Source organism: Phocoena phocoena, chromosome 6 (assembly GCF_963924675.1).
Source record: "Phocoena phocoena chromosome 6, mPhoPho1.1, whole genome shotgun sequence".
Taxonomy (NCBI): domain Eukaryota; kingdom Metazoa; phylum Chordata; class Mammalia; order Artiodactyla; family Phocoenidae; genus Phocoena; species Phocoena phocoena.
The window spans coordinates 96027222-96054403 of record NC_089224.1 but is presented as its reverse complement, the minus strand read 5'-3'; the positions used below and the strand labels follow the sequence as shown (position 1 = coordinate 96054403).

Below are 27182 nucleotides of genomic sequence, written 5' to 3'. Positions count from 1 at the left end.
TGAGCATGGGACAGTAGAGAGGAGGGGTCTCTGCAGTTCCTTCCCGTTTACTAAATGCCTTCTGTGTGCCAGACACTGTGGGATAAAGGTGGCACAGGGTTGGGGGAGAATAGGGGAGAGGCTGGGCTCCAATGCTGGCTCACTGTCCACGTGTGACCATGACCTTGAGCAAGTTGACATGTCAACCTGTCCCCGCCATTTGGAAGGGAAGTGAATGAAAATCTCTCGAAAGCCTCTCGAGTGTCAGGCTCTGTGCTGAGTGGTCCCACTTGCTTCTCAGAGACCTGGAAAAGGCGGGCAGTGTCATGTGCCTTTTACAGCCGAGGAGTGTACTGGAGCGGTGCGGGACCGCACAGCCACTGTGTCATGGCTGCCTGGCTTCAGAACGACGGGCATCTTTCTGTTGGACCGTAGGGACGGGACTCCACAGCCTGCTGGCCTGGGGCTGCTGTGAGCAGCACGTGAGACACTGGATTTATTTGAACGTGGCTTGTGAATTCTGAATGACAGTGAACATGCAGACGCCTGTTCTGACAGGGCTCCCGGACCTCGGGAAGCTTTTCAACAAGTAGAGGGAATGAGAGAGAGAGCTGGACACAGAAATGGGAGTCACTCAGACCAACTCAGATGCTGCAGAGGGCTGCGTGGAGACAGCCCCGTCTAGAGCTTCAGTTTTAAAATAGGCTCTGAAGAAGAAGAAAGATAGGAGAGGATGGAAAGAGATGGGGAAGACGGGCTCACGTACCACCCCCCCATTAAGTTGGGGTTTCCAGAGTGTGACTCCTACTTCACACCTGTTCCCCAAGTGGATTGCACATGAACCCCACACTGACTCACAGATCGGGTAGGGATTCATTCAGCAGACTTTGGGGGGGAAATGTGATTAGCACATTTCATGGATGTTAATGTTTACGAGGGGGCTGCAGTAAATGTGTGCTGGTGATTCACAGCACTGCATAAATAGCAGGTGCCCAGCTCAGGGAAGGGAGAGTAACTGAAGTTTGGAAACGAGAGCGCTAAATCGGTACACACACCCCCAAGAACCATTGCCCCCAGAGGCTACTGACACCCCGACCTCAGTGTTGCCAGATTTAGCGAATAAAAATACAGGCCACCATTTAAATCTGAGTTCCAGCTGAAGAGCGAATACTTTTTTTAGTGAACATACGTCCCATGCAATGTTTGGGACATTCCCTGCTTCTCCAGCCTCGCTGTGAGGGGCCAGGTAGGTGCTTGTAGAATTGAGTTGCTTCCCCCAGGCCTGAACGTGTAGGGAGAGGCTTGCTCACGAAAGGATGCCCTCACTTATCTGGTCTCTCAGATGTTACTTCCTTTAATTAAACTGCTGGGATGAAATAAAGTGTGTGGGAAAGACTAAAATTGACTTCCTTAGCTTAACAAAAGCCAAAGCTATTGAGAGGGATACTTAAGGAAACAGAGCACTTCAGCAGATGAAAAGTACAGCCTGGCTCCAGCTCGGATCTGTGGGGGGACAACCAGGGGCAGAGGGGAGAGGTAGAGCCGCTACTCAGGGAGACTGTGATGATGTGGGCCGAGGGGGCCGTCCTTGCCTTGAGAGCATCCGTCCGCTCTCAGTAAGGCCCGAATGCCTGCCCGCTAAGCTCTCCTTTGACACAGCTCTGCTTCTCAGCATCGGGGAACACCAGCTGGGAGAGAGGCACAGTGGGAAGTGGCGAAATCCATACCTCCGCGCACAAGCACTTATTGAGCACTTGCTGTGTGCCAAGCCCCGAATCAGGTGTTGGGTCTCACCTCTAGCTCTTTTACAAGGAAACCAGCTGGGGTTGCTTAAGTTCTCAGGGACCCCAGTTTCTCAACGAGGGAGCTCAAAGATGCAGAAAGAGAGAAAAAATGCGTTGATATTGCTGGTGGCGTTGGGAAACACATGCTGATGACTATAGAGATTTGGAGGGCAATCCTGGGCTAGGAGTCCCCATTTTACACCAGAGGAAACTAAGGGACAAAAGCTCATTGGGGAATTTGCTTGAGCTCATGTGGCATGAAAGTAGCAGAGCCAGGATTTGGACGTGAATCTGATGGTCTTTGAAACCCTTAACCATAGCGTTACGCTGCCTCCTGGATTGTAGGGGTTGTTGAGGTTTTTAAGCCGGGAAGGATATCCTGAAAGCAAAAAGTTGAAGAAACATTAATCGCGTGCTAGGTCTGAGGCCAGTTTAGAAGTTAATGCACGGAGGAGGATGCCAGCTCAGGAGCTCAGGTATGAGCAGGTGGGGACCCAGGTTAGGGGACCGATGGGAGAGGAGGAAGGTGAGACTTTCTGGAGAGTCTACTCAGGGAATAGAGGCAGAGTTTATGATGGGGGTGGGTTTTCAGAGCTGGATGCTGCAGGCAGGGCTAGGGAGGAATGGCAGGCTTTGGACATGCTGGATCTGAAGCCCGACAGCAGCCCAGTAGTAGAAAGCACTAGGGCCTTGGGACCTGACCTGGGTTTACACCCTAGCTGTCCTCTTCACTAGCTCTGTGACCACAAACTATTTACTTAACCTCTCTGAGCCTCTGTCTTCTCTCTGGTGAGATGCAGAGCAATGACACCTACTTGGCAGGATACTGAAGATATTAAATAAGGAAAACTATGTAAAGGGACAGACAAGGTTCTTGACATACAGTCAGCATCTGGTTAAAAGTGGTTTGAAACTTGGGGCCCCAGGCTGGTGTCATGTGTTAGTCCCCACCGAACTGCAGCAGAGATGGTCCTGGAGCTAGGAATGGAGGGACTGGTGTCTGACTCTTCATTCATTTGATGATTTTTTATTGCATTCCCACTGTGTGCCGGGCCTTGGGGACATAGCGTGGAGAGGCTGGTGGGAAAACCCAATTATAGCACAAAACGGAGCCCGCTGAGCAGCCTGAGAGCAGGATGTGATCTGTCTGGCTGTGCGTGGTGCCCCAGCTCAGAGGCTGGCACGTAGTAGGTGTGCAGGAAATGCTGAATGGGGTTGTGGAGGCAAAGATGCAGTGGGCCTTCTCTGAGCACATCAACGCTGGTGCAGAGGAGGGTCGGAAAGTCTGAATTTCTAACCACTTTCTGTTCTGGAAACTCCCCAACGGCAGGTGAGGACTTAAAGAAAAGGTGAGAAACTGGGGACCAGGGTTTCAGTTCTCAGCCTCATCACCACATCTTATTCTCTTTTTCTTCCAAATTCCCAATTGGCTCACCTTTTCCAAATTCTGCTTTGAAAAATGCTGGAAAACGCCCCTGGGGGTGACCATGTGCCATCAGCAGGCTGGGATGGGGGGAGAAGGAAAAGCGGCCAGGAATAATTGGCATTATGGGGACTTCCCTGGTGGTCCAGCGGTTAAGACTCCACGCTCCCAATGCAGGGGGCCCGGGTTTGATCCCTGGTCAGGGAACTAGATCCCACATGCGCACTGCAACTAAGGAGCTGGTGAGCGCAACTAAGGAGCCTGTGAGCCTCAACTAAGGAGCCCGCCTGCCACAACTAAAAGATCCCACACACGGCAATGAAGATCCAGTGTGCTGCAATTAAGGCCCGGCTCAGCCAAATAAATAAATAAACACATATAAAAAATAAAAAATAATTGGCATTATGGGGCTGCCCTTCAAGGCCACGGTGGGCTTTGACCCTGGGCAGCCCCCTCTGGTCACCCATCGGTGAACAGAGGAAAAGCACCGAACCTCCGAGTTTAAACATGCTGCACGTCCTTCTGACATGCCCCAGGTCACACTGCAGCAGTTTCCCAGCCAACCTCTTCTGGTTTTGTCACATACTTATGTTTATTGGAAGGCTAGTGTTTTCTCTCTGTTTTTACTCCTTTCATTAAAAAATAGGTTCTTATATTACAAAATAAAACTGCCTTCTTTTTTAAAATTTATTTATTTTATTTTATTTATTTTTGGCTGCATTGGGTCTTCATTGCTGCGTGCGGGCTTATTGCAGTGGCTTCTCTTGTTGCAGAGCACGGGCTCTAGGTGCGCGGGCTTCAGTAGTTGTGGCACGTGGGCTCTGTAGTTGTGGCACGTGGGCTCAGTAGTTGTGGCTCACAGGCTCTACAGTGCAGGCTCAGTAGTTGTGGCACACGGGCTTACTTGCTCCGCAGCACGTGGGCTCTTCCCAGACCAGGGGCTTGAACCCGTGTCCTCTGCATTGGCAGGCGGATTCTTAACCACTGCGCCACCAGGGAAGCCCCCGAACCGCCTTCTTGTCATAAGAATCCAAGCAATATATTATTCCTTTAATGGAAGGCTAGTTTTCTCATTTATTGCTTTTTTCTTGAGTAACTTAAAATGATGTTTACACTTTAAGGTAATACAAGAACGCATGCTTGTAAAAATTTTACAAGCTTGTAAAAAAAATTTACAATGCTTGTAAAAAAAATTTTAACAATGTAGAAGTGTGAAAGGAAAATAATGGAACTCTGCCTTCACACCTCATCCTACCCCCAATTCCACCCACCTCCAGGCCTCTGAAATGGCTTTTGTTTTCTAGATCAGGGGACCCTTGGGAATCTCATAGACACATCCCTCAAAGCCATTGCTAAGTTGAGGGGAGGTGGCCCTTTCCAGTGACAGGAACATGAGTTGAAGATCAGGATTGGATAGTTGGTTCTACCATTGATTTGCTGTGTGACCCTCAGGAATTCACATAACCTCTTCGAGCCTCCTGCTGTGTGACCCGCATAGACTCTCTGAGGCTCGGTGACCTCCTTGGTAGGCTACCCAGGAGGAGAGTTGGGATCGGGGCTCTGAAGCCCTGATGTTCGGTGTCCTGCAAACAGCCCAGGTGACTGTGTTGTGTTGTGGTCTTGGCAGGTTGGGGACCAGATTCTGGAGGTGAATGGGCAGAGCTTTCTCAACATCCTGCACGACGAAGCGGTCAGGTTGCTCAAGTCATCCCAGCACCTCATCCTGACGGTGAAGGATGTCGGGAGGCTGCCCCGTGCCCGAACCACCGTGGACAAGACCAAGTGGATTGCCAGTTCCCGGATCGGGGACCCCGCCACGAACTCAATAGGGTGTGGCTGCCCTGCTCTCTCGCTCTGAGCCCCAGGACCCCAGGGCCATTTCTGAAAGCCAGTAACAGCCCTTCCCACCTCTTCGCCACGCACCATGCCCTGACCTTTGAAGACTGCGCTGATTCCCAGAGCCTGCGGTCCCGGCCCCGGGGTCCCTTCCGTTTGCCGGGCAGGACCTCGAGCACATCCCTTGTCCCCTCCTGGCCTTGGTTTCCCTTGGAAAGCTGAGCCACAGGATCTGGCTCTCCCGTTCTTTATTTGCCCCCCCAGCAAATCACATAACTTACGTTTTGGCCCTCAGTTGCTTTGTCTGAGGAGTGGGAATCATAACCGCAGCCCCCATCCCAGTTGTGTGGTTGAGGATCCCATGCATCACTTGGGTGAAAGGGCCTTGGGAGTCATAAAGTGAGATGCAGTTGCCAGGTGGCTATGCAGCTGCTAATAATGTAAAGTGTCACCTTGGGGCCTCCGTCAGAAGTCTCAGACTGGCTGGTGGCCCCCAAGCCAAACACACCCAGAGCATCTCTTTCTCCCTTCTTCCTCTCTTCCTTTCACCTGCACAGTATTATAATTTAAAAAAATTAGTTACCAACATTTAAAAGGTCATCTGGTTTCCCATGAAAAAAACTGGATTTCTGGCTGCTTCTTGAAAATCAGGGATCCTGGCAGCTTGAGCCCCCGTTTTTTTGTGAAAATAGACTGGAACCAAGCTGCACCTGCGCCTTGCACTTCAGCATCTCCAGTTGACCTCATCCCCACCCTCCCTAACGTTGGCCTGACCCCGAGGCCACGAGGCAGTTGCCATTTCGTCTCTCCTCTCCTTGTTACCTCCCTGGCCCCTGTAGGGTTGGAAACAACTCGGGAGACCACCTTGCATGGTTTTAGAAATGCCATCCACATGGTTGGTCAGGAGGACAGAAGCTGCCCGTCTGTCCAGGGGTTGATACTCCCTTGAGTGGCCCCGGCGAGTGCAGGCCAGAGTTCTCCCAAAGCTTTGCTCACCCCGCAGCAAAGCAGCCGTTCCCTTCCCCGTGCCTGTTTGAACTGCTCAGACATGAGGCTGAACTTGCTTTCTTTCTTCATAGCTTTCCTGGGGATCTCACAGCAGAGGGGACCAACAAGGTAGGCTGCTCTCTGTCTGGGTGTCTTCAGCTTCTTCACAGCTCCCCATGCGGGGAGCTCTGGGCCTGGCAGGGTGGGCTGAGAGACTCACGGACACGATCTCATTTCATTTGGGCAGCCCGCTGACTGTCCATCCTCCATCCTACACACGTCTGTGAGTGCCACCGGGTTCTGGGTACCGCCCTGGACACCTGGGTTAACGGCACGAACAGAACAGATCAGGTGCCCACCCTGGTGGAGGTTATCCCCAGTGAAGGAGACACACATCAAAACAAAACAAAACTGCACATGTTTCTAATCACAAAAGACTTTCAGTACCATCCAGGAAAGGTGCTGTGTCTGATGAGAGAGAATGACCGAGATACCTAGTTTAGATTGGGGGAGAGGCCAGAGGGAGAGGGCAAAGGCTCTCTGAGGTAGTGACACGGTGTCTGGGCCGTAAACTGAACGAGAAGTGGAGGTTAGTGAGATCAAAGTCTGGGCAGGAGCAGGAGAGGGATGACGTAGGCAGAGGGCACAGCATGTGCCAGAGCCCTGAGGCAGGTGCCACACTTGGCTTGTTGGTGGGAGAGCCAGATCACACAGGACTCAGTGGGTCGTGTCAGAGGTTTGCCTGCTAACCTAAAATGATAGGTTGCCTCTGAAGGGCTTAAACAGGGGAGCAAGGTGAGGAGATCTGTGTTTTTATGAGGTCCTCTCAGCAGCTCCGTGTAGGTGACAGAGAGAGGCAGAAAAGACAAGGAGGGAGACCGGATGGCGTCTTAGACACAGCTGACGGTGGCAGAGGCAGTGCCGGGAAGGGTGGAGTGTGTGGGTGCAGATGTGAGCTATGTTTTGGAAATAAAATTACTATTATCCCCATACCAAGAAAGATATTTCAACCTAGAGAGTAAAATGGGCACCAAAATAATAATACTGCTTGACTCTGAACGGTCACGAGGCTCTGATGAGATAACGCATGTAAACGTGCTACATGAGCCGTGAAAGCACTTTGCAAGTGCACGAGGCCGCGTGCTCTGGGAACATAGCGGTAACATCTGCAGCTTTCCCATGCGGGCCGAGACCTCAGAGGGACCCACCCCATCCCTCGGCAGGGGGGTCGCTGGCTGGGCCTGGCCGTTTGCCTCCAGAGCGGCTCCGAATTCCCAGGCCTCTGTCTTGCTGTCTTTCAGCTGGGGTTTTACAAGGGGCCAGCCGGCTCCCAGGTGACCCTGAGCAGCCTGGGGAACCAGACGCGGGTGCTGCTGGAGGCGCAGGCGCGGCACCTGCTGAGCGCGCAGGAGCGTGCCACCATGGCCTACTACCTGGAGGAGTACCGCGGCGGCAGCGTGTCCGTGGACGCCCTCGTCATGGCCCTGTTTGAGCTGCTCAACACCCATGCCAAGGTGACCCGCGCCTCCCCGGGCGAGGCGGGGCTGGGGGCGCCTGGCTTCAGCTCTCAGGGTCTCCGCATCCTTCCCTGCCGCCCTCTGTCGCCCACTCCTCTCCTGAGAGCCCACAAAGAGTCAGGCCCAAACTGAACCCCAGGCGGAGGCTGGTGACCGAGACAGACCCCGCCCCGGGGGAGGCCGCAGACTCCTGGGGAAACTGTCAGTTCAGGTCCCCTGTGATTGGGGCCCTAACGCAGCGGCTTGCCACGCTGAGTGTACATTCAGAGTCGTCTGGACTGCTCTTAAAGAGCGATGCTCGAGCCCCACCCCAGGCCGGCTGACCGCACACCTCTGTGGATGGGAGGCGGCCACCAGTAATTTTTACGAGCCCCCCAAGTGACTGTGCCGTGCTGCCCTCTTTGAGAACCCTGCTCTAGTGGAAGTCTGTTTGAGGTTCAAAAGCTGCACGGAGGAAGAAGTGATTAAATCCACTGGGAGTGGTTACATTTGGGAAGACTTAACAGAGGAAACGCAATTTGGAGAGGAGGGGGAAGGGACAGCCAGGGGCTTCCTGTTCAGGGACTTGCAGCCGTATGTGCAGGCTGAGATGCTGGGGAGGAAGTGGTGAGATGGAGGCAGGGGTCAGATGATGCTGGGCCCGGCCTCCAGGCGAAGGTGCTTGGACTTTTCTCCTAGCACAGTGGGGAGCCACGAGGGTGAAGGAGGGGAGGCCAGTGGCCAGGTTTGCACGCGGGTCACTTGGGGAGGCAGTGGGCCGTCCCACCTGCTGGTGGAGCTCCCCACTGAGTGCCCGCCTTGTCCCTGCCTCCAGTTCTTGCTCCTGTCTGAGGTGAGAGGTACCATCTCCCCCCAAGACCTGGACCGCTTCGACCACCTGGTGCTGAGGCGGGAGATCGAGTCAATGAAGGCACGGCAGCCCCCCAGCCCTGTGGCCGGGGACACCTACTCCATGGTCTCCTGCAGCGACACAGGCTCATCCACGGGCAGCCACGGCACCTCCACCACTGTCAGCTCAGCCAGGGTGAGCTGCCCCTGCCCCGTCCCTGGCTTGCTGGCCAGCAGGGGCGTTAAGATAACGGCTTTGGAGTGAGACCCATCCAGGTTCGAATCCCGGCACTGGGCGTCTGTGCTGGGATTCGAGCCCTTGCCAGCTCTTGCCTTTCCGAGCCTCAGTCTTTTCACCTGTGAAAACCTCCTAATGGTTGGGTGCCTGCTGCACGCCACGCATGGGCTCGAGGACACAACCGGTGAACAAGGCAGCTGTGGCCCTGCCTCAGGCGTCCAGAGTCTGGGGGATAGGGTGCAGGCTCGGGGAGAAAGGTGAAAAACACAGGTCAGGGGACAAATAGAAAAAATAACGCCAATCCATGCGAGGATGCCACGAGAGACCACACAGCGCGTTCGTGGTCATGGTCGTGGCGACTGGGATCTTCCCTGAGACACACCCTCCTGATTCTCTGGAGTCCCAAAGCCCAGCCTGACTTTCTCCCAGACTCGCCAGCCCCTAGAAAAGCATCTGGTCCATCTCATGATGTGACTCTGCCCCCAGCATGCTCAGAGGCAGATTAACCCCGGGAGGCCTTTGCAAGGAAAGGGCAGAGGAAATGCCTTATTATCCATCATGGGGAACAGCCAGTTATTAAGGTCCGTGCCTTGGGGAGAGCCGGAGCTGGAGGTCAGGAGAGCCGGCTTGGCCCCATCCTCTCCTTTCCTGTCTGTCGGTCATTTAGCACCTCTCTGCTGCGGAAAGGGAGTGGGGAAGTCGAGTTCCTTAAACACCGTTACTCCCAGACACTGAACTGGGAGCTCTTACGGGTGGAATGCCTGTTAGACTGTGTTCGTTGTCCTGTTGGGGGAGCAGGAGGTCTGAGAGTGCAGTGACGTCCACCTGCAGACACAGGTGGTAAGTGGGCACAGGTGAGCTTGCAGCCACCAGGAGACAGCCCTGGAGCATGTGTGCCTTTCCCTTGGGGACTCCAGCTCCCAATATAGCTTTTTTTTTTTTTTTTTTTTAGCTCTGGGGATCTGAGTTTCTGGGGAAACTTCTACTCCTCTACCTCCTATCCCTACCATCCCAAGTCACCTTCATCCCCCAAGAGTCCTCGTCCTTCCTGGGGCGACCAGGAAGCTGCCACATATTCCTCCTGGCTCTGGACGCAGCTGCAGTGGAGGCGATGTCATGCTTCAGGATGAGCAGATCACTTCTGGGGCAGGGAGGAGGCTGCCTCCTGCCTGGGGCTGCATGTTTGGCTCTGATGTAGCACACAGGTGATGAGCTGGTTTCAGGCCGCGGGGGCCCTGGCCCGAGGGTTTATTTCTCTCTGGGTCCAACTCCACAGAGATTGGCGCGATGATGTCCATGTGTTGGCTTCACATCAGTCACTGCTCTAAAACTTGGAGGATTGCCGACTTTCATTCTGGGATGGTCCTTTTAGAACCAGGGATGAGAAATCCAGTGGGTGGGATGGGGTGTGTTCTAACCTGGGAGGCAAGAGGTTTAGGTTAAATCACCTGAGGCCCTGGGTGGCCCTGGCCACGGCAGCCCGAGGCCCTGATGGCAGGCCGGGCTGCGGCACTAAGACGCCTCAGGGTAACTGTTATACCCAGGAAGGGCTCTGGGCAGGGGTCCTGGCCCCAACTCAGCACTGGCTTCCCATGACCCTGTCCCAGCCCGGGGGTCTCTCCTGCACCTGGGGAGCGCTGACCCTGGCCATCCGAGCCCCAGCTGTGGCAGTTGACCCTGCCCTGCCGGAGAGACCCTCTCTGTGGATTGGAGCACCCTGGGAAAGGCAGACTTCAGAAAGGCCACGGGATGAATTTGAGCAGGGAGTTTATGGGACAGATGGAAGGGGTCTCCCAGCTTCTGAAGTGGGAATAACCATGAGTCTGAGACCCACTGGATAGCTCGGGCATGTCAGATCAGGGCTAACCAAGACCAGGGCGAGCCCTTGGAGGTGGGTGCTAAGAGAACATCGTACAGGCAGGAGAGGCAACGTGGAAAGGCTGCCTCCATCCGCAGTGGCTCCATCTCCCTCCTCGCGTTGGGGCAGCCGTGCTGCTTTCCGCAGCTGGTTGGGAGGAGTAAAGGATGAGTAACATCCCAGACGTGCTGCCCACAGCCCGAGGGCAGAGGAAACCTCTGTTCTTCCTGACCTGTCCCAGCCTGGCCGGAAAAACCACCCTGTATCCGGGGCCTTGCAGGCACTTGGTGGCTTCTGGAAAGCACTGGGCTGAGGACCTGCCACTGCCCCTCCAAACTTCATCTCCCCTGGGTGCTCTCCACGCGCACAGCCCAGGGCTCCAGTTTGCAGGCGCTGAGCTTCTCTGCCACCACGGGGCCTGGGCCTCCCTGAAATCTGGGTCTTCTCTGATCGAGGCTTCTGAACAGGGTCCTCCTTCAGCTCTGCCTTTCAGTTGCAGGTGTGACCTTGGACAAGTCACTTCCCTTTGCTTAGCCTCAGTTTTCCCATCTGCCAAGTGGGAATAATGACCCTAGCCTCAACTGCTAGAGAGCCCCAGGATTGCCTCCAGGGGCATGACCATCTCCTGAAGGCCCTTTTTAAGGACACGTGTCATTTCTGCAGAGCAGTGAGGAACCCCTGGTTTCCTTCAAGGAGGCAGTTAGCACGAGGCCATGCTGATTGTAGCAGTGGGGTTTCCTCACCCCTTCTTTATTCTTGCCCACAGCATCCCAAGTAAAGAAAAAAGGGACTTGGAGAATCCCTTTGTTTATTTTGCCTTTGTGTGTGTGTGGCGGTGGGCGGGGGGGGTGTTTGGGAAGGGGGTTTGCTGTGCCCACTCCATCCCTAATATTTATTTGATGTATTTTTCTTTTTGCCTTTTGCCCACCCTTCCTCCCCAGGAGCGGCTGCTGTGGCTTATAGACCTGATGGAGGTACCGTCCTTCCTGCCAAGTGGGGCTGTGGGAGTGCCTTAGCTGGGGCAGAGGCAGGGGGCTGTGGTCCTTCCCGCCACCTCCTTACACCCGCACCCAGCCCTGGTGGGGAGCTGGGCTTCTTCGGGGTGCTGTCTCTCCTGTTTGCCAGTTCATCAGGTTTTTCAGGCTCTGGAGTGAGAATGCCCTCTGTTCAAATCCCAGCTCTGCCACTTCCTTGCTGTGTGACCTCAAGAAGTAGTTTCACCTCTCTGAGCTCAGTTTTATAAAATGAGGATGATAATTTCTGTGCCGTGGAGCTGTTGAGAGACCTCTCGGCCTTCGCATATGCCACACAATCTGTCTGTCTGGAGTGTTCTCCTTCCCACGTCACATGGCCTGGCTAGCTCCTGTGTGTGCTTCAGCCCTTAGCTCACATGCCACCTCTTCCAAGCAGACTTCCCTGATCCTCTCAAGGAGGGTGACTTTGAGCCTCTGGCTCCTTCAGCCCCTTGGGCTTCTTGCTGTTATGGCTCTTGTGTCATTATATTCCAATAATTTGTACAAGACTGGCTGGTTACCCGCCTTGACTGTGGGCTGCTTGAGGGCAACAACTGTGTCTGGAGTTACCATCAAATCCCTAGTGCTCGGCATAGAGCCTGGTCCATATTAATAATTTGGGCCTTTATAATAGTGGCTGGCATTTGTCAAGCATCTCCATGACACTATGATAATGCTTTCCAACTGTATCTTCTTTGACCCGCCCAGTGACTAGGTGTGGCAAGTACTGCTATGATCCTCATTTTACAGAGAAGAAAACTGAGGCTTAGAGAGAAGTGACTTGTTCAAGATTGCTCAGCTAGTGAACAGTGGAATGTGGATTCAAACCCAGGCCTGCTTACGTCTGAGCTGGTGCTGTTAACACCGCAGTCTGGTTGTGATTCTTCCCTGAAGCAGCTCACCAGATGCTTGCTAGGCATTATCTATCTATCTATCATCTATCTATCTATCTATCTATCTATCTATCTATCTACCTATCTATCTCCTCTCTCCCTCTTTCTCTTCCTTCTGTTCTGTTACCAAATATCAAATGAGTGATTGCTATGTGCTATATCCAGTTCTAGGTGCTGGGAATACAGTGGTGAAAGAAATACAAAGAAATTCTTTCCATTATGGAATTTAGGGTAGAGCAGGAATGACAGACTAAACCACATAAATAACTGAAATGCACGGCATGTTACGTGGTAAAAAGTGCTAAGGAGAGAAATGAAACAGGAAGGGGGACTTGGGGAGGGGGTGGCATGGTCAGGAAGTGACGCCTGCGTAAGATCTGAAAAAGGTGAGGAAGATGGTCCTGCCCACAGCTGGGGAAGAGTGTTTCCAGCAGAGGGAACAGCGAATGTAAAGGCCCTAAGGTGGGAGCAGGTCTGGAGTGTCTGAGCAAAGTCCAGAAGCCATGAGGCTGGAGCAGTAAGCAAGGGGAAGGGCAGTGGTGGATTATGTGCTGAGGACTCTGACCGCGTCTGAGTGAGATGGGAGCCGTTGGCAGGTTAGAGCAGGGGCTGCCATGATCTGACTTAGTTCACCGGGATGCCGCTGATCGTTGAGAACAGATGGGGATGGGTTTGAACCAAGAACAGGTTCATTCCCAGGAAGGGCCTGGGGAGGTCGTGCAGCCTGAGCTGCTAAGAGACGTGATGACGGGCTCTGCGGGCGCCAGCTCTTCCTGCTGCCTGGTCGGCCCTGGCCTCAGTGTCTCCTGGGAACACCCTCCCTCCACACCCACAGCAGGTCTCAGACGGGACCCCCCATGCTGCCTGCATGCGGAGCCAAGGACAGAAACCTCCTCCTGGAAGCCCCTCTATGCAGGAACGCAGGGCACCAGGCCCATCCGGGGAGTCAGGAGCCCACACCCTTCCTCCTCTCTGCCCCCACCACGCAGTGCACCCTCCGGAAAGCCCCTCACTCACCGTCAGCCTCAGTCTCCCCATCTGTACGCTGCAGGCAGACCCCCAAGTCTCCTCCAACTCTGAGAGTCCTCTTGTCAGGAGATTCTGGAAAATATTCCAGGGGAGGCACGGCAAGGAACGGCAGCCCTGTGTTCCCACCACTTATCTGTGTATTTGAACAAGGGCTGCATCATTCCTCCTGAGAGAGAGCTTAAAATAATATTAATTCATTTGCTGCTAAGTGCCAGGCACTGGTCTGCAACACCACCATGTATTAGTGAGCTTTTGCTGCAGGGATGCTGAGTAACAAACATGCCCCACAATCTGGATGGACAACAACCAAAAACATTTCTTGCTCATGGCCAAAATCCCTTCCCTCGTGGAGCACACGTGCTTTTCACATCTCCATTAACATGTCCGCCACGTTGCTTTAACCTCTGCCTGAATGTCTTCCCCAGGACACAGGGGAAGCTGGTGGGGTCAGACAGGGACCTCATTTTTCTCCTGTCTGTGTCCCCACTGCCAGCCCAGGGCTTGGCACAGAGCAGAGTTCAAGGAAATGTGAAGCAGAAACCGAAATGAAACCTCATTCCCTGGCCACCCAGGATCATCTTCTAACGTTCCAGCCTCCTGGACAGTTACCTCCCACATCGTAGGAAAATGTCCTCTGCTCTGGCGTTCAGACGGGCAAGCGGGCAGGCGGCTGGCTCTTGTGACCCACATGCCGCAGACGGATGCCCCATTTCCATTTAACCCAGATTCCCTAGATCGTGCTGCATGGTTATCAATCCCAGGTTAAACGTGGCCCATTCTGCAGCCATTTTCCCTCAAACCAGACACAATCGATCAAAGGAAATCAGATGCAGCCTTCCCCCTTCAACAAATTGTGTGTATTTTCCATTTGTCTAATAGAGAGTCAGCCCTGAGAATTTTTGGCTGCCTCCAAACGGTATCATTCCCCTCCCATAAACGTGTCGGCCAGGAGAGCTGCGTGAAAGAAGAAAGGCCTGCCCGACATGTCTTGAATTCCTCATCTAGTGTGAGCAGGCCTGTGGCAGAGGGGCTTAAGTGCACAAGCTCTGGAATCCCACACACCAGGGTTGGCTCTCCCAACCAGTAGCCGTGTCACCCTGGGCAGGCGACTTAAGCTTTTGGAGCCTCAGTTTCTGCATCTGTACAGTGGGCTGATAAGGCCGCCTATCTACAGGTTGTTGTGGAGATTGAGTGAGAGTAGGGGTGGACTTACAGGTGTGGACTATATAGGAGCCCATTCTGTTGATACTCTAAAGGCTGGCAAAGGGCACTGCAGAGGAAAAGGGGCTGAAAGGCCAAAGCCAGCCTTGTACCCATGGAGCAGATGCTACTGAGGTCGGGGTGGCAGTGGAACTCGCCCTGGCCTTACCCACAGCCCTCTTCCTCCTGGATTTGAGAGGTTTTGCACTCTAGGCCTCTTATGTACCTGGAAAGGGGGTCCCCAGGCTTGCTAAAGGGTGCTGGAGGTGGCTCCCCTGCCTCTAAAGGCCATTGCCGTCTCCCCTGCAGTAAGGTGAGAAGGGGGTGCAGGGCGTGGCTGTCAGCACGTGGCAGTGTCAGCCTCCTCCCCACGGCCTCCTTGCCTTCTTCTTCATCCGGGGCCAAAAGAGGGCGGAGGCGCTCAGGCCTGTGTCAGACACCTACAGCTGCAGAGACCCCTGACTGTCAAGGCAGCTCTTTCCAGAAACAGGGAGCAAATGATGAGAGGTGCACATCCCACCTGCTGCATCTGCCTCTGGTCCAACCCGGGTGAGTTTAGGAGTCCTCTTCTGGGCAAGTTCTTCCCTAGCGGGGGAGCAGGAAGGAGCCCATCTATTTACTCAGTCATTCTGCCGCTCCTTGTTTATGTGGCAAGCATTCGCTCAGCACCTCCCGCATGCAGGCTCTGAGCGGGGCACTGGTAGCCGGGAACAAGGGACAACAGCGCCCACCCTCACGAAGCTTAGCAAGGGCAGTGAGGACGGCAGCCTCGAATCAAATCATCTCCATAATTCACACTTTGATAAGTGGGTCGGAGGGTGGTGCGAGAGCATAGAACCATAGTTTCACCGGAGGCACTAGCGACCCTCAGGGTGGCTGCAGCTTCGCCTCAGCCGGTGTCTGAAATAAGGACCATTCCTCCCAGTGCTTTGAGGAGCGTCCTCCTCCCTGTGTGGGGACTTGCGAGTGCTGGAAGCTGTTTCCACCAAATAGAACCAAGTCCATGGAGGTCAGAGCCTGCTGGAACATGACCAGCCCCTGCTCCCCTCAGAGCCCAGGTTTGCCCGGCTATAACCTAGGAGAGCTGGACTAAACACTGACGTAGGACTGTAGGGTGGGGGGTGGGGGGGCTTCACCTTTTCTGTGCCGCGGACTCTTCTGGCAAGCTGGCAAAGCCCTGGGACCTGTTCTCAGGATAACAGTTTTAAATGTTTAAAACTAAAACACACAGGATTACAAAGGAAACAAATCAGATGATGAAATGCCTTTTTCAAATATGGAAACAAATGGTAAAACGTGTGCTTCTTTATCATCATGCCCAGTAACAAGGTCTGACAGCAGGTCGGTAACAGCTGTAATTGTCAGGCCGTGATGAGCATAAATGGGACTTTGCAGCCTCCGCCACGTGCTACGAAAGATCCGTGACAGTGTCACAGGCGCTGCTGATTCTGTTGGGCTGTGTTGCCTCCGTTCATAAGGGAAGGAGATGCTACATTTCGGTTAGAGGTTAATGAAAATAAAAGATGCAGGGTTTTCCCCCAGCCAGGTTCACCGCCTTCTGACTCCTTCCTGGAGCCCTGCTTTCCAATGCCTGTCCTACGGGCTCTTCTGTCCCTGACCTGGAGATTCTGGGTCACCCTCTCTGTCCACTGAATGACGTCCTTTTCCTAAGACCATTGGGAGGGAGATGCATGGAGGCAGAAGGAAGCACGGGCTGTGCTGGGACAAGGCAGTAACACCCGCCTCTCGGGAGGGCTTTGTGCACCATCTTCCCGGGGGCTTTTCTGCTTCTGTGGTTTGGTGGCCAAACATGGTAGCAGGAGTGGACAAGCTGCTAAAAGGCCCAGTGCCAGTTCCCATGGCCTCAGCCTCGCCAGCGAGTGCAGGTTCCAGCCCTCTGTGTTGAGGATTGTTTCTCTCGCCGTCCTATCCTTTGTCCTCCCCTCCAGCTTCCAGACTTCCACCCAAGCCCCGGCTCGGAGAGGCTGGGACTGCATGATCTGTCTCCACCAGCACGGCCATCACCCCAGGGTCTGGCCACTTGATCCTTTTGGACCCCCAGACCTGTCCCCTTCACTCTGGGCAGCCCCCTGCCCCCCAGGAACACCAGGACTTTCTGGCTCTACCAGCTGCGACAAGCTCCTCGTCCCCAGCTCTGGAGAGGCTACCACCTCTCGCTGTTCTCTCAAGTTCCCTTCCTCTTTCTCCCCTTGCTCTCCTCTTCTTGGTCTTTTCTCCCCAGCCTTCTCCCTTCTCTTTTTCCCTCTTATTCTCACTCCTCCCTCTCTAGTTTCTGTCTCTCCCGCTGTCCTCTTCCTCTCAGCAGCCTCCACTGCCGACCTTCCAGAAGCCTTTTGGACTCTGTGCCTCAGTTTGCTCGCTGACAGAAAGGGGAGGGCACTCCCAGCCTCAGGCCCCTGGTGCATTCTGGGGTGGAGGTGGGGGAGCCTATAGTCCAGACCTCAGAGTCAAGAAGCAAGAAGAACAAAGCGCTGAAAATAGCACCTTTATGTAAGAGCCCTCCCATTGTAGTGAGAGGGTGGGGGCAGAGGAGCCCCGGAACTGGGCTGGAGAGAGGGGAGGGGAGAGAGGGGAGAGAAAGAGGGGAGGGGAGGGCCTCATTTTGCTGAGGTGGCACCCAGGCCACGCACGGCCTTACGGCCTCCCTGTCCAGGATCACGAGTCCACCTGGCAGAGGCAAGCACAGGTGATTGCCCCTTATGATTTTATTTCATTTTTCTCCCCACAGTTCCCTCAAACCAGTCCCTGGGGTATCTGAGCCCTGACTGGGCAAACTCAGATGAAAAGGAGTTCTCTTTGAAAGGAAGGGGATTTTCTGAACCGCCACAGATTTGAGGAGGAAGGAGACGGGGGAGCAAGGGCAGCAGGTCTTGAGGGCATCCTGGCTCTCATAGGAAGTAGTCTGGATAACAGACTCAGACCTTGAATAGGGTTCAGCTTCCTGCTCTGTCCTTGCTGTGTGACCTTGGGCAGGTGGCCTCCCCTCTCTGAGCCTCAGTCACCTCAGCTGTAGAATTGATGAAGGGTCCCACCCGGCAGGATTAATTGAGCCGCCAGGTTTACGCCCTTAGCTAGTCTCTGGCCTCAGTGGGTGCGGGAGGAGGGCAGCCCAAGCAGCTGGGGCTGAGGGGAGTGGGGAGGAGGCTAGGACGCACGGGCTCCTTCGTGAGCTCCGACCTTGATCCTCCTCGAAGGCTGTTCCAGAAGTGTTTCTGCTGACGCATCCCCCGCGTTCTTAGCCTGCTGTCTGCATCTATTTCAGATGCACAGGGAACATGGCTCGGGGACTTGGGGCTCCTGAGCGTCTGGATTCAGCAGATGGAGTCTGGCAGGGCTGGGCTCCAGCCCGTCTGCCGTTTGCTCCACTTCAGGCCTTCCTCCCAGGGCCGGATGTCTGTCCCTGATCCACCCTCACCCTCCCACCTCTTCATCCCTCCTTCCATCTTGGCTCCAGGATGCCACTAACAGCAGGGAATGACTGAGGCCAGGGGCCAGCGATGGCTGCTTTCTCTCTTGTTTCAGAGAGGGTCCTCCTGGGGCCCTTTGACGGGCTTTGGGGTCACCCTGATGTGGGTTAGAAAACTGATCTGCTGTAGAATGGCCCTATGGCCTTGGACAAGTCACTGCCTTCTCTGAGCTTAAGTGTAAAAGACGTGAGCGGGGACAGTCGGAGTGCTTGCCTTGCAGGGTCGTTGGGAGAATCAATGAGATCATGTAAGGAAAACATCCAGCAGGGGTCTGGCATGCAGTAGGCCCTCCACAGTTTGGAGTTCTCCGATGTCCTCTCTAAGAGAAAGTCACGCCCTCCCTGTAGCGCTCGGCAAAACATGCTTGAGTTGCCAGGATCGGGACCCTTCCTTGCCCCCTCCCATGGGCCCTATTACAACACCAGCCCCATCAGTGATCCCGAACGAGAGTTTGTGGGCAGCTCCTTCATGCCTGGCCCTCTGCTGGGTGTTGGGGACACAGTGGCCTGCTCACCTTTTACCCCCATGAGCTTTCCTCATAAGTCAAGGCTGCCTGATAAGTGCTTGTTGATCAACTAAATGAATATTCAAAGCTCCTGATGTGCCAGAACAGGACCGAATCCCATGGCTTCTGTCCAACCGTGGACTGTCATCTAAGCCCCCAGGCTGCCTACAAGGTGAATTTGGGGGGCAGGTGGCAGTGGCTAGCTACATTTGAGGTGATGGAGGCCCCTCTTGTCTTTGGTGTAGGCACCTTCCAGGTCCATGACCCCCTTGGGGCCTCCTGCTGAGGCCAAGGCAGTAACTGCCGAGTCTTGGGAAGTCACTGCACGTAACCTGCCTCGCCATTCACCTTCATCCTAGATGGTCTGTGTCGCCCAGCTGGACCGTTTCCTGGGAGCACTGGGCTCATTACGCTTTTGGAGGAGGGGGCGGTATATGAAAGGGTTACTGCTTCTTTCCATCGGGGTGCTGACATGGGCCAGGGCACGTTGTGTAGCCATTTGGTTCCTAGGGCAGATGTGCTGACATGGGCCAGGGCACATTGTGTAGCCATTTGGTTCCTAGGGCAGATTTGCAAGATTCCTGGCTTCTGATAACCTCCCCTCTTACACTGTGCCAGGCTCTGTTCCGAGCATCTTTCAGGTGTCAGTGCATCAACTCCATGAGGGAGGAACTGCTGTTTACCCACGTTAAAGATGAGGTACAGAGCAGTTCAGTGGTTTGCCCAGCGTCACTCACCTGTGAGTAGCAGAGCTGGGTGCGACCTCCGAAAAGCCAGAACCACTAATCAGCGTGCGAAAGAGCAGCCTCCCCTCCTCAAGGATCCCCCTGTCCTTGCATCACCAAAGTTGTCGGGGCGTCTTCCCGTGAGATGGTGCGCGGGAGGCCGTGCTGGAGAGAGCGGGAGAGGTCAGGAAGCTGAGGTTTGCACGTAAGCTTCAGCTTTGTTGATAAAACAAGGCAGTGGTCCTGGCCTGACGTTGCCCCAGAGGCTTCACAGGACCAGATGAGGAGCCCTGGGTGAGAAAGGCTCAGGGCCGGGTGGGCGGGGCATCTGGTAGGTTGGTGGATTCCCATGGCTGACCACGTGCCCTGTGCCCACCCAGAATGTTCAAGGCTTCAGGAGGCTCATTTGAGATGGGGGTCAGTGTGGAGTGACTTGGTAGCCTCTGCCCTAGGGGTATGGGGTCAGGGGGCTCCTCCCACCCACCTGCTGCCTTCACCCTCATTCAAGCCACCGTTACTGCTCTCCGTGACCTACCGTAGCCACCTTGCTCAATTCTTTGCCTGCTCGGGCCTCCTCCCTGTGACAGCCAGGGTCACTGATTAATTCATTCACCCATTGATTCATTCGTGGATTAATTTGCTTAGTAAATATTTACCAAGCAGCCACTATCCTGAACACTGAGGATAGAGTAGGGACTAGGTAGTCACAAGTCCTGCCTTTGAGGAGTTATCCTAGGGGGGGAGACAAACAATAAGCAAATCAATAGTATCCGGTCAGGTGGTGATAAATCTTATACAGAAAAACAAAGCAGGGTCAAGGGTTAGACAGAGGTGGTATGGGGGCGTTGGAGAGGGGCGCTGTTTGAAAACAGGGCTGGTCAGGGAAGGCCTCACTAAGGTCAGAACTAAACAAAGTGAGAGGGTGAGCCAGGAGTGTAGTGCAGGCAGAGCAGTGAGTGCAAAGGCCCTGAGGCAGGAACCATCCCATCCTGTTGGAAGAGTAGCAAGAAAGGGCCCAGTCACCAGGCACAGTGAAGGCAGAGTTTGGAATTTCCTCTGCGTAAAATGGAAAGACCCTGGAGGGATTATGTGCTGGGGAGAGACACTGTCTGATTTACCTTTCAAGATTACATCTTGGCTGCTGGGTGAAGAATAGTGATCAGTGCAAAGGAGGAAAATAAAGCAGGGCGGGGGCGGGGGGGGGGGGGGGTTGTGATTTTAGGTGGGGTTGTCAGCGTGGACCTTTTTGAGGAGGTGATATTTGAGTAAGGTCTTGAAGGAGGTGAGCAAACAGATCACGCCTTGTGCGTAGTCCTGGGGAAGCATGTTCCAGACAGAAGGAACAGCCAGTATAAAATGTAAAGGCCCTGACATGCCTGCATGGCTCTAGCGTGGCTGGAGAGGAAGTAAGCAAAGGGGATCTTCTTAGGAGGCAAACCTGACCACATCTCCATGGTGACCCACTGCCCTCAGGCTTAGGTCTAAGCAGCTCTTGACTCATGTGGAAACACCCAAAGATTCTCAAGCATCCTCTATCCTTCCTGCTTAATGCACACCCCTCCCTCTGAAACACCCATCATTCCTTCCTTTGCCCAGCTTTAAGCCGTGCTCGCTCCTTCAGGAAGCCTTCCCGGATGACCCCTCCTCACCCTGTGCAATCTTTTCCTTGCTTATTTGTGTCCACCCCACTCTCTCTAAGCTATTGAAGGCAGGGGCGGTGTCTCACGTCCTCTGTGTCCCCAGGCCCTCGGTCTGGAGCACTGAGACTGCTCAGTATCGGTCGCTGAACTTGAGAGTTGAGCCGGGTGATGGTCGTGGAGGCTCCTTGCCATCCTGGGCCCGGTGAGGTGGAGAGAAGTGGCTCTGCTGATCCCTCAGGAGCCCAGCTTAGAGAGGAGCACTGCTGGGCGTCCCGGGGTAGCTGGAGATGGCAGCTCAGTGCCACCTGAGGGAGCGTTAGGCTTCCGGTGAGGCAGGAAAGGAAGAGATGAGCATCTTTGCAAAATAAGCTCCACTGAAACCTTAACCCTCTCCCCCTTTCCTCACAGCACAAAACCATTAAAAGAGAGAGAGACTTTCCCCATCGCCTCTCATCTGCATCTTGCCACTTTCACACCTCCCTGGGATCCTGACGGGAGCAGTGGAGAGAGAACCCTTGGGTTTTGGAGGCGTTGAGAGTTGCGCACAGGCTGAGCTACAGGAAATCCCGGTCGAGGCCAGAGCGGTGCCACAGCCTCCGAGAGCCGTGCCACAGCCTCCGCACGTAGTTCAGGAGAGGCCTGGAAAGTCTCCAAGAAATTGACATCCTTGAAATTGATTTCCAAATGAAATCGACATTAATTTTAATGTGTAAAGTAAATTCCCAGGGAGTGGGGCAGGTCAGGAGGAACTTAAACCACAGCACAAAGGTGTCTCAGGGCATGTAGGTTTGGTGTCCTAGAGAGCAAAGTGGTTTTTCCCCTCTCAGTTTGTATTTGCTCACATGGCTTTCTTTTCTGTTCTAGAACACTCTGGACCTGGAGGAGACTGGGGAGGCTGTCCAGGGCAATATGAACACCCTCTCAGACGTTTCCCTGGTAAGACCCTCTCTGGCCCTTTCATTGTGTTTTGCCCTCCCGGGTGTGCCTGAGACCCTGGGGGCTGGCTCCCTGGTGAGAGCCACAGGGAGGAGACAGAGGCCCTCAGCTGTGAGCTCTCAGCTAGTTCCGGGGGTTTTAGGCAGGGCTGTCAGGCTATTTGACTTTGGTGTTACTTTTGATGTGTTATCTGAACGTTGTCATAGCAAGTATTGAAGCATGAAGTGTGTGGCGAGAGCTCCTCAAGGAGGCCCTGTGATTGCACTGGAAAAGGGAGTTAAACGTGACCTCATGCCCACACGCGCGCATCAGCAGTCTGGGTAGTGTTGCCTTGTGATCTGACCCACATAACTCTTGAATGTCCTGGGCTTTGGAGCCAGACTGCCTGGGCTAAAATCCCACCCTCTGCCACTGACTGTATGACTTTGGGCAAGTTTCTTAACTTCTCTGTGCCTCGGTTTTCCCATCTGTAAAAATGGGGGTAATAATAGTGTACTACCCCATAAGTTTGTGGCAAGGAGTAAATTAATTAAACTAAGTAAAGAATTTGGAACAGTGCCCACAAGGCCATCAGAGCTGTGCCAGTTTTGGATGCTGGCATAGGGAGGGGGGCACAGTGATGACAGGATCTGCCACTCACCAAGCACCTGCCGGGTCACAGGCCCCTTGCTAATGCATTACACACTCTGCTCCTCACCCCCACCACGACTCTGCTGGGTAGGTGCAGTTTTCCCCGTTGCCCAGAGGTGCACTCAGAGAGGTGCTGTGTCTTGCCCAGGGCCACACAGCACCCCAGCCCATGTCTGTCCACCTTCTATCCACTCTCTCCCGTCAGTCCTGTCACACCTCCTGTCTCCAGAAGCTATGATAATCCCTTAAAAAGAAAAGCCAAAGAAAGGCCTTTTTTGTTTTCCATCTCTGCATCCTGCGTCTAATTAAGTCCCGTGCCCTGTGACAAGCCCTGGCTAATGCCAAGAACTTCAGTTCCCAAAGGTAATGATGCCATCCCCAGAGACTCCCGCCAAGATCCCGATGCTTATCAGCTGCTGAGATGCAGGGAGAAGTTTTCCACTCGGGTGTTGCATTATTCAGAGCAGCGTGGCCAAGAGCTGATAGAGCAGGGACGGAATTGCAGCCAGGGCCTGGTGCACTGGGGCGCTCAGGTCTCCCCGCTAACAGGCACGATGGGCTCTGACTCCTACTCCTGTTGGGTCTTTTGGCAGGATGATGTCAAGTCCACCTCCAAGGGACTGCCTAGCTACAAGCCACCGCCTCCCCCATCACCTTTGCCCCAAAGCCACGACCACCTGATCACCCAGACGAGGAAGCCAGGCAGAGAGGACCTCCAGCCGCCTTCCTCCGCGTCTTCCCACGCGGGCATCGTCTTCTCTGCTCCGCGGAACCGCAGCCCGCCGGCGGGCACCTCCCCCGCCCCAGAGGCCTCCTCAGCACAGGACTCGCCCTCCTCCCCCATCTACGCCTCCATCTCCCCGGCCAACCCCGGCTCCAAGAGGCCGCTGGACGCCCATCTGGCCCTGGTCAACCAGCACCCCATTGGTCCCTTCCCGCGGGTCCAGTCACCCCCGCACCTGAAAAGCCCCCCTGCAGAGGCCACGCTGGCGGGGGGCAGCCTTCCACCACCCTCCCCCTCCGGCCACCCAGACCAGACGGGCACGAACCAGCACTTTGTCATGGTGGAGGTGCACCGCCCAGACAGCGAGCCCGACGTGAATGAAGTGAGGGCGCTGCCCCAGACACGCAGTGAGTACCGCAGACCCTGGCGGGCTGGGCTCAGGGTGCTGCTGTGTCATCTTAGGGGCTCCCTGTCCCCCCTACGTTGACCTGCCCATCAACACAGCCAAGGTGGGACCAGATGCTCACCCAGTGAGGGGGCTTCGAGCCCAGGCCAGCTCCCTCAGGGTCCGGGGGGCCAGGGAACAGGGTCCCCAGCCCAAGCCCACACTGAGGGGCTTTGGAGGCAGAGGCGGGAATGTGAGTCCCCGCTCTGCCATTACTGGCTGTGTGACTGTGGACCGGCTGCCATGCTTCCCCATCGGGGACTGGAGATAACAGTGACAGTCCTGCCAGGTGGCTGCGAGGGTCGGGCTCCTCCTCCAGGGGCCCCAGACCTGGTCATCCTGCACTCACCTACAAGTCTCCCCAAGAAGACTGAGCCTGTTCAGGGCAGGGGTGGCTTCTGTGATCTCTGTCCCCCAGTGCCAGGCACAGAGCAGGTGCTAGGGGACAGGTGGACATTGAAATTGCAGTCTCTGGACCCCTGGAGGTCTCCTGACCTGGGGCTGCAGGGTCAGAGTGCGGGCTCGACCTTCCAGACACCTGGGAGGCCAGCCCGAGGCCGCATGCCCTGAGCTTCCAGAGGTTGTCCAGCTGGGGAGGTGGCAGGAATGGCAGAGCTGGCTTTCCACTCGGTAAGGCTGAGCCCTCCGCAGGCCCTGGACCCCCTCCCTCGTAGTGAGTTGGATACGTTTTGTTGGATTCTGCTGCCATCTTGTGGCGAAGGTGATGCGCGGGGCAGCCTTGGCCAGGGAAGGTGGCCAGCCAGGTCAGGGGACGTTTACTGAGCACCTGCTCTATGCAAGCAGCGGGCAGACTAGGATGCAGAATGCGGGGTCCCTGCATTCAGTAGCTCACTGACGGAAGGCAGCTAAGGGAAGAGCAGGCAGGATGCGGTGAGAGAAACCTGAGCTATCATAGATGGATCACTCTAGACCTGGCACTGAGCCGGACACACATGATAATAAAGCTAACAGGTGTACAGCACTCTCTGTGTGCCAGAAACACTGTTCTAGGGACTCTGCCGATATTAGTGACTCATCTAATCCTCCCAACAGCTCTGTGAGGCTGGACTGTTATTATCCCCATTTTACAGATGAAGAAACTGAGACACAGAATGTAATTGTGGAGCCAGGCAATCTAGCATAAGCCTGTCCTCTTGGCTGCTTCACCCAACACATCGTGTCTATTAGTCTTTATGATAACCCCATGGGATAGGCATCGCTGCTCCTGGGTTAGAACAAGAACATGGAGGCTCAGAGAGGCTGTGTAACTCGCCCAGGATTGCACAGCTGGTCAGAGACGATTCAAACTCCACCTGTCAGACTCCAGAGTGTCTCAATCTCAGGGGCCAAGCCGTTACACACATAGTGAAGCGGCTTCGGTTTGACTGTTAAACCAGAGGGCGTGTGCCCATCACTCAGCCCAGGCTAGATGGGGTCAGCAGGGGCACAGACCGAGCATGGCAGACCTTCCTTTTTTTTCCCGAGAAGCTTGGAATTTAATTTTTGTGTGAAATCTCCTAATTCGAATGTGTTGGCCCTTCATTAAAAATTGACAACACTGTGAGAGTTAAAAGAAACAAAACAAAATAAAGCAAAACAAAGCCCGTATCTGTGGGCTGGGTTTGCCTCCTAAGCTCTGTTTTAATCATTATGCCAGGGGCAGTCAAAGCGGACGTCCTGGAAGTGGTGGCCTTGGGGCCAGGCCCAGTTGGAAGGGCAGGTCTCAGTAGGTGGGAGGGTGGCAGGGAGTCTCTGCCCAGAGAATCCCCAGCCTTCCAGCCTGCCGCTCAGCTCCTCCAGGAAGCCCTCACCAGCCCCAGCTGTAAACCATACCTCTCCTCCTGTCCCCACTCCCAGCAGCCTCCACACTCTCCCAGCTCTCGGACAGCGGGCAGACCCTGAGTGAGGACAGTGGCGTGGACGCCGGCGAGGCAGAAGCCAGCGCCCCGGGCCGAGGCAGACAGGTGGTGTCCGCCAAGAGTAGGAGTAGCAAGGAGACGCCTCGGAACGAGAGGACCACCGAGGGGGCTGCCAAACCGGTGAGCGAGGAGCCGGGGGTGCAGAGGGGGAGGGGGAGGCCGGCCCCAGGTGAAGAACAGGACGTCCTGAGCAGGGTTCAACTTGACTAGTAACCACAGGGGAGGTAGTGAGTCCCTCGTCACTGGAGGGGGGATGTGGGTGTCTGGAAAGACCGCTGTATTCAGAGTCTGAAGGCCCTCCCTTGGCCACTGACACAGACAAGCCAAGTGCTCAAGGTGGGTCTCAAGGATCTTCAAGCTCAGTTCTGACATGATGTGGTGGCGAGGCAGTCAGGCTGCATTCAAGTCCTGGTGTCACGCCCAGGCAGCCTTGGGCCAGCCCCTTAAGCCCCCGAGCCTCAGAGTTAGGGAGCTGAGAACCCCGAGTGCTGTGCTTAGTGCTAGCACACTGCAGGCTCCCGACACGGGGCTGGAGTCTGCACCCTGCTGACCCAGAGGCCTGTCACAGCTGGTCCAGCCCCCAGGCCAGGCCTGTCCACCCAGGAGGCCTGTCACTGGTTTCCTTTCTCACACCTGCAGCCCGGACTCCTGGAGCCCACCTCCACCCTGGTCCGCGTGAAGAAAAGTGCAGCCACCCTGGGCATCGCCATCGAGGGCGGCGCCAACACCCGCCAGCCCCTGCCTAGGATCGTCACGATTCAGGTACGTCCCCACAGACCTGCCTGACCGCGTCTCCCTGCCCCTGAAGGTCCCCCTCTCAGCATCCCCAGGGGTTTGCCATGCCCAGAGATGCCCCAGCACCCAAGGGCAGACCCAGGCTCATACTGCCTTTGCTCTCGCTGAGCCACAGTTGTCCTAATCAGGGCAGCGGACACCAGATTGTGGCTACCTGGTTGGCGGTAGCAGGCCTACCCTGGTGGGTGGTCAAGGCCAGGCTGGCCTAGCCCTCAGGCACCCCATGTGCTCATGCCCTGTGTCTCACTCCTGCAGCGAGGCGGCTCAGCCCACAACTGCGGGCAGCTCAAGGTGGGCCACGTGATCCTGGAGGTGAACGGGGCGACGCTTCGGGGCAAGGAGCACCGCGAGGCCGCGCGCATCATCGCAGAGGCCTTCAAGAGCAAGGAGCGTGACTACATCGACTTTCTGGTCACCGAGTTCAATGTGATGCTCTAGGGGCCGAGGCCCGAGGGCCTCCCACCGCTGCCCAGCCCCTGGCCCTGGTCCTTCCTCCCTCCTGGCACTACTGAGCTCCTTCAGGGGCCGGGGCTACATGGCCAGGGTAGCAGGAAGACATCCCTCCACTCCTTCCTGGCCCACTGGACCAGAACTGGGAAAAAACAGCTGGGCAAGGCAAACAGAACGTCAGGTCGGGGTCTGGTGCAATGCCCAGTACACAGTAAGCACTCAGTATAAGCATGAGACCTCAGGAAGGGAAGAAACTAAGGGGAAGGGCAGAGCACCTGTGTCTCCACCTGAGGCCTCCCAGGGCCTGGAACTCTGGGTTGCGTGGAGGCCCTGCTGCTCC

General features: G+C 55.2%; 1 protein-coding gene across 3 annotated transcripts in view; it reads left to right on the top strand.

Moving 5' to 3' along the window:
- The window catches only part of WHRN (whirlin), an 84312-nt gene extending 57482 nt beyond the window's left edge, over positions 1 to 26830 (top strand). Inside the window, exons 4-12 of one of the 3 annotated variants that reach the window (XM_065879160.1) lie at positions 4814 to 5016; positions 6102 to 6138; positions 7311 to 7523; positions 8341 to 8550; positions 21808 to 21879; positions 23103 to 23640; positions 25539 to 25717; positions 26237 to 26359; positions 26648 to 26830. In XM_065879160.1, the coding sequence (XP_065735232.1) occupies positions 4814 to 5016; positions 6102 to 6138; positions 7311 to 7523; positions 8341 to 8550; positions 21808 to 21879; positions 23103 to 23640; positions 25539 to 25717; positions 26237 to 26359; positions 26648 to 26830 (1758 nt within the window). Of the gene's footprint in view, positions 1 to 4813; positions 5038 to 6101; positions 6139 to 7310; positions 7524 to 8340; positions 8551 to 21807; positions 21880 to 23102; positions 23641 to 25535; positions 25718 to 26236; positions 26360 to 26647 lie in introns of all 3 variants that reach the window. The other 2 variants (XM_065879159.1, XM_065879158.1) reach the window with 2 other exon arrangements.
- The last annotated feature ends 352 nt before the right edge of the window (positions 26831 to 27182 follow it).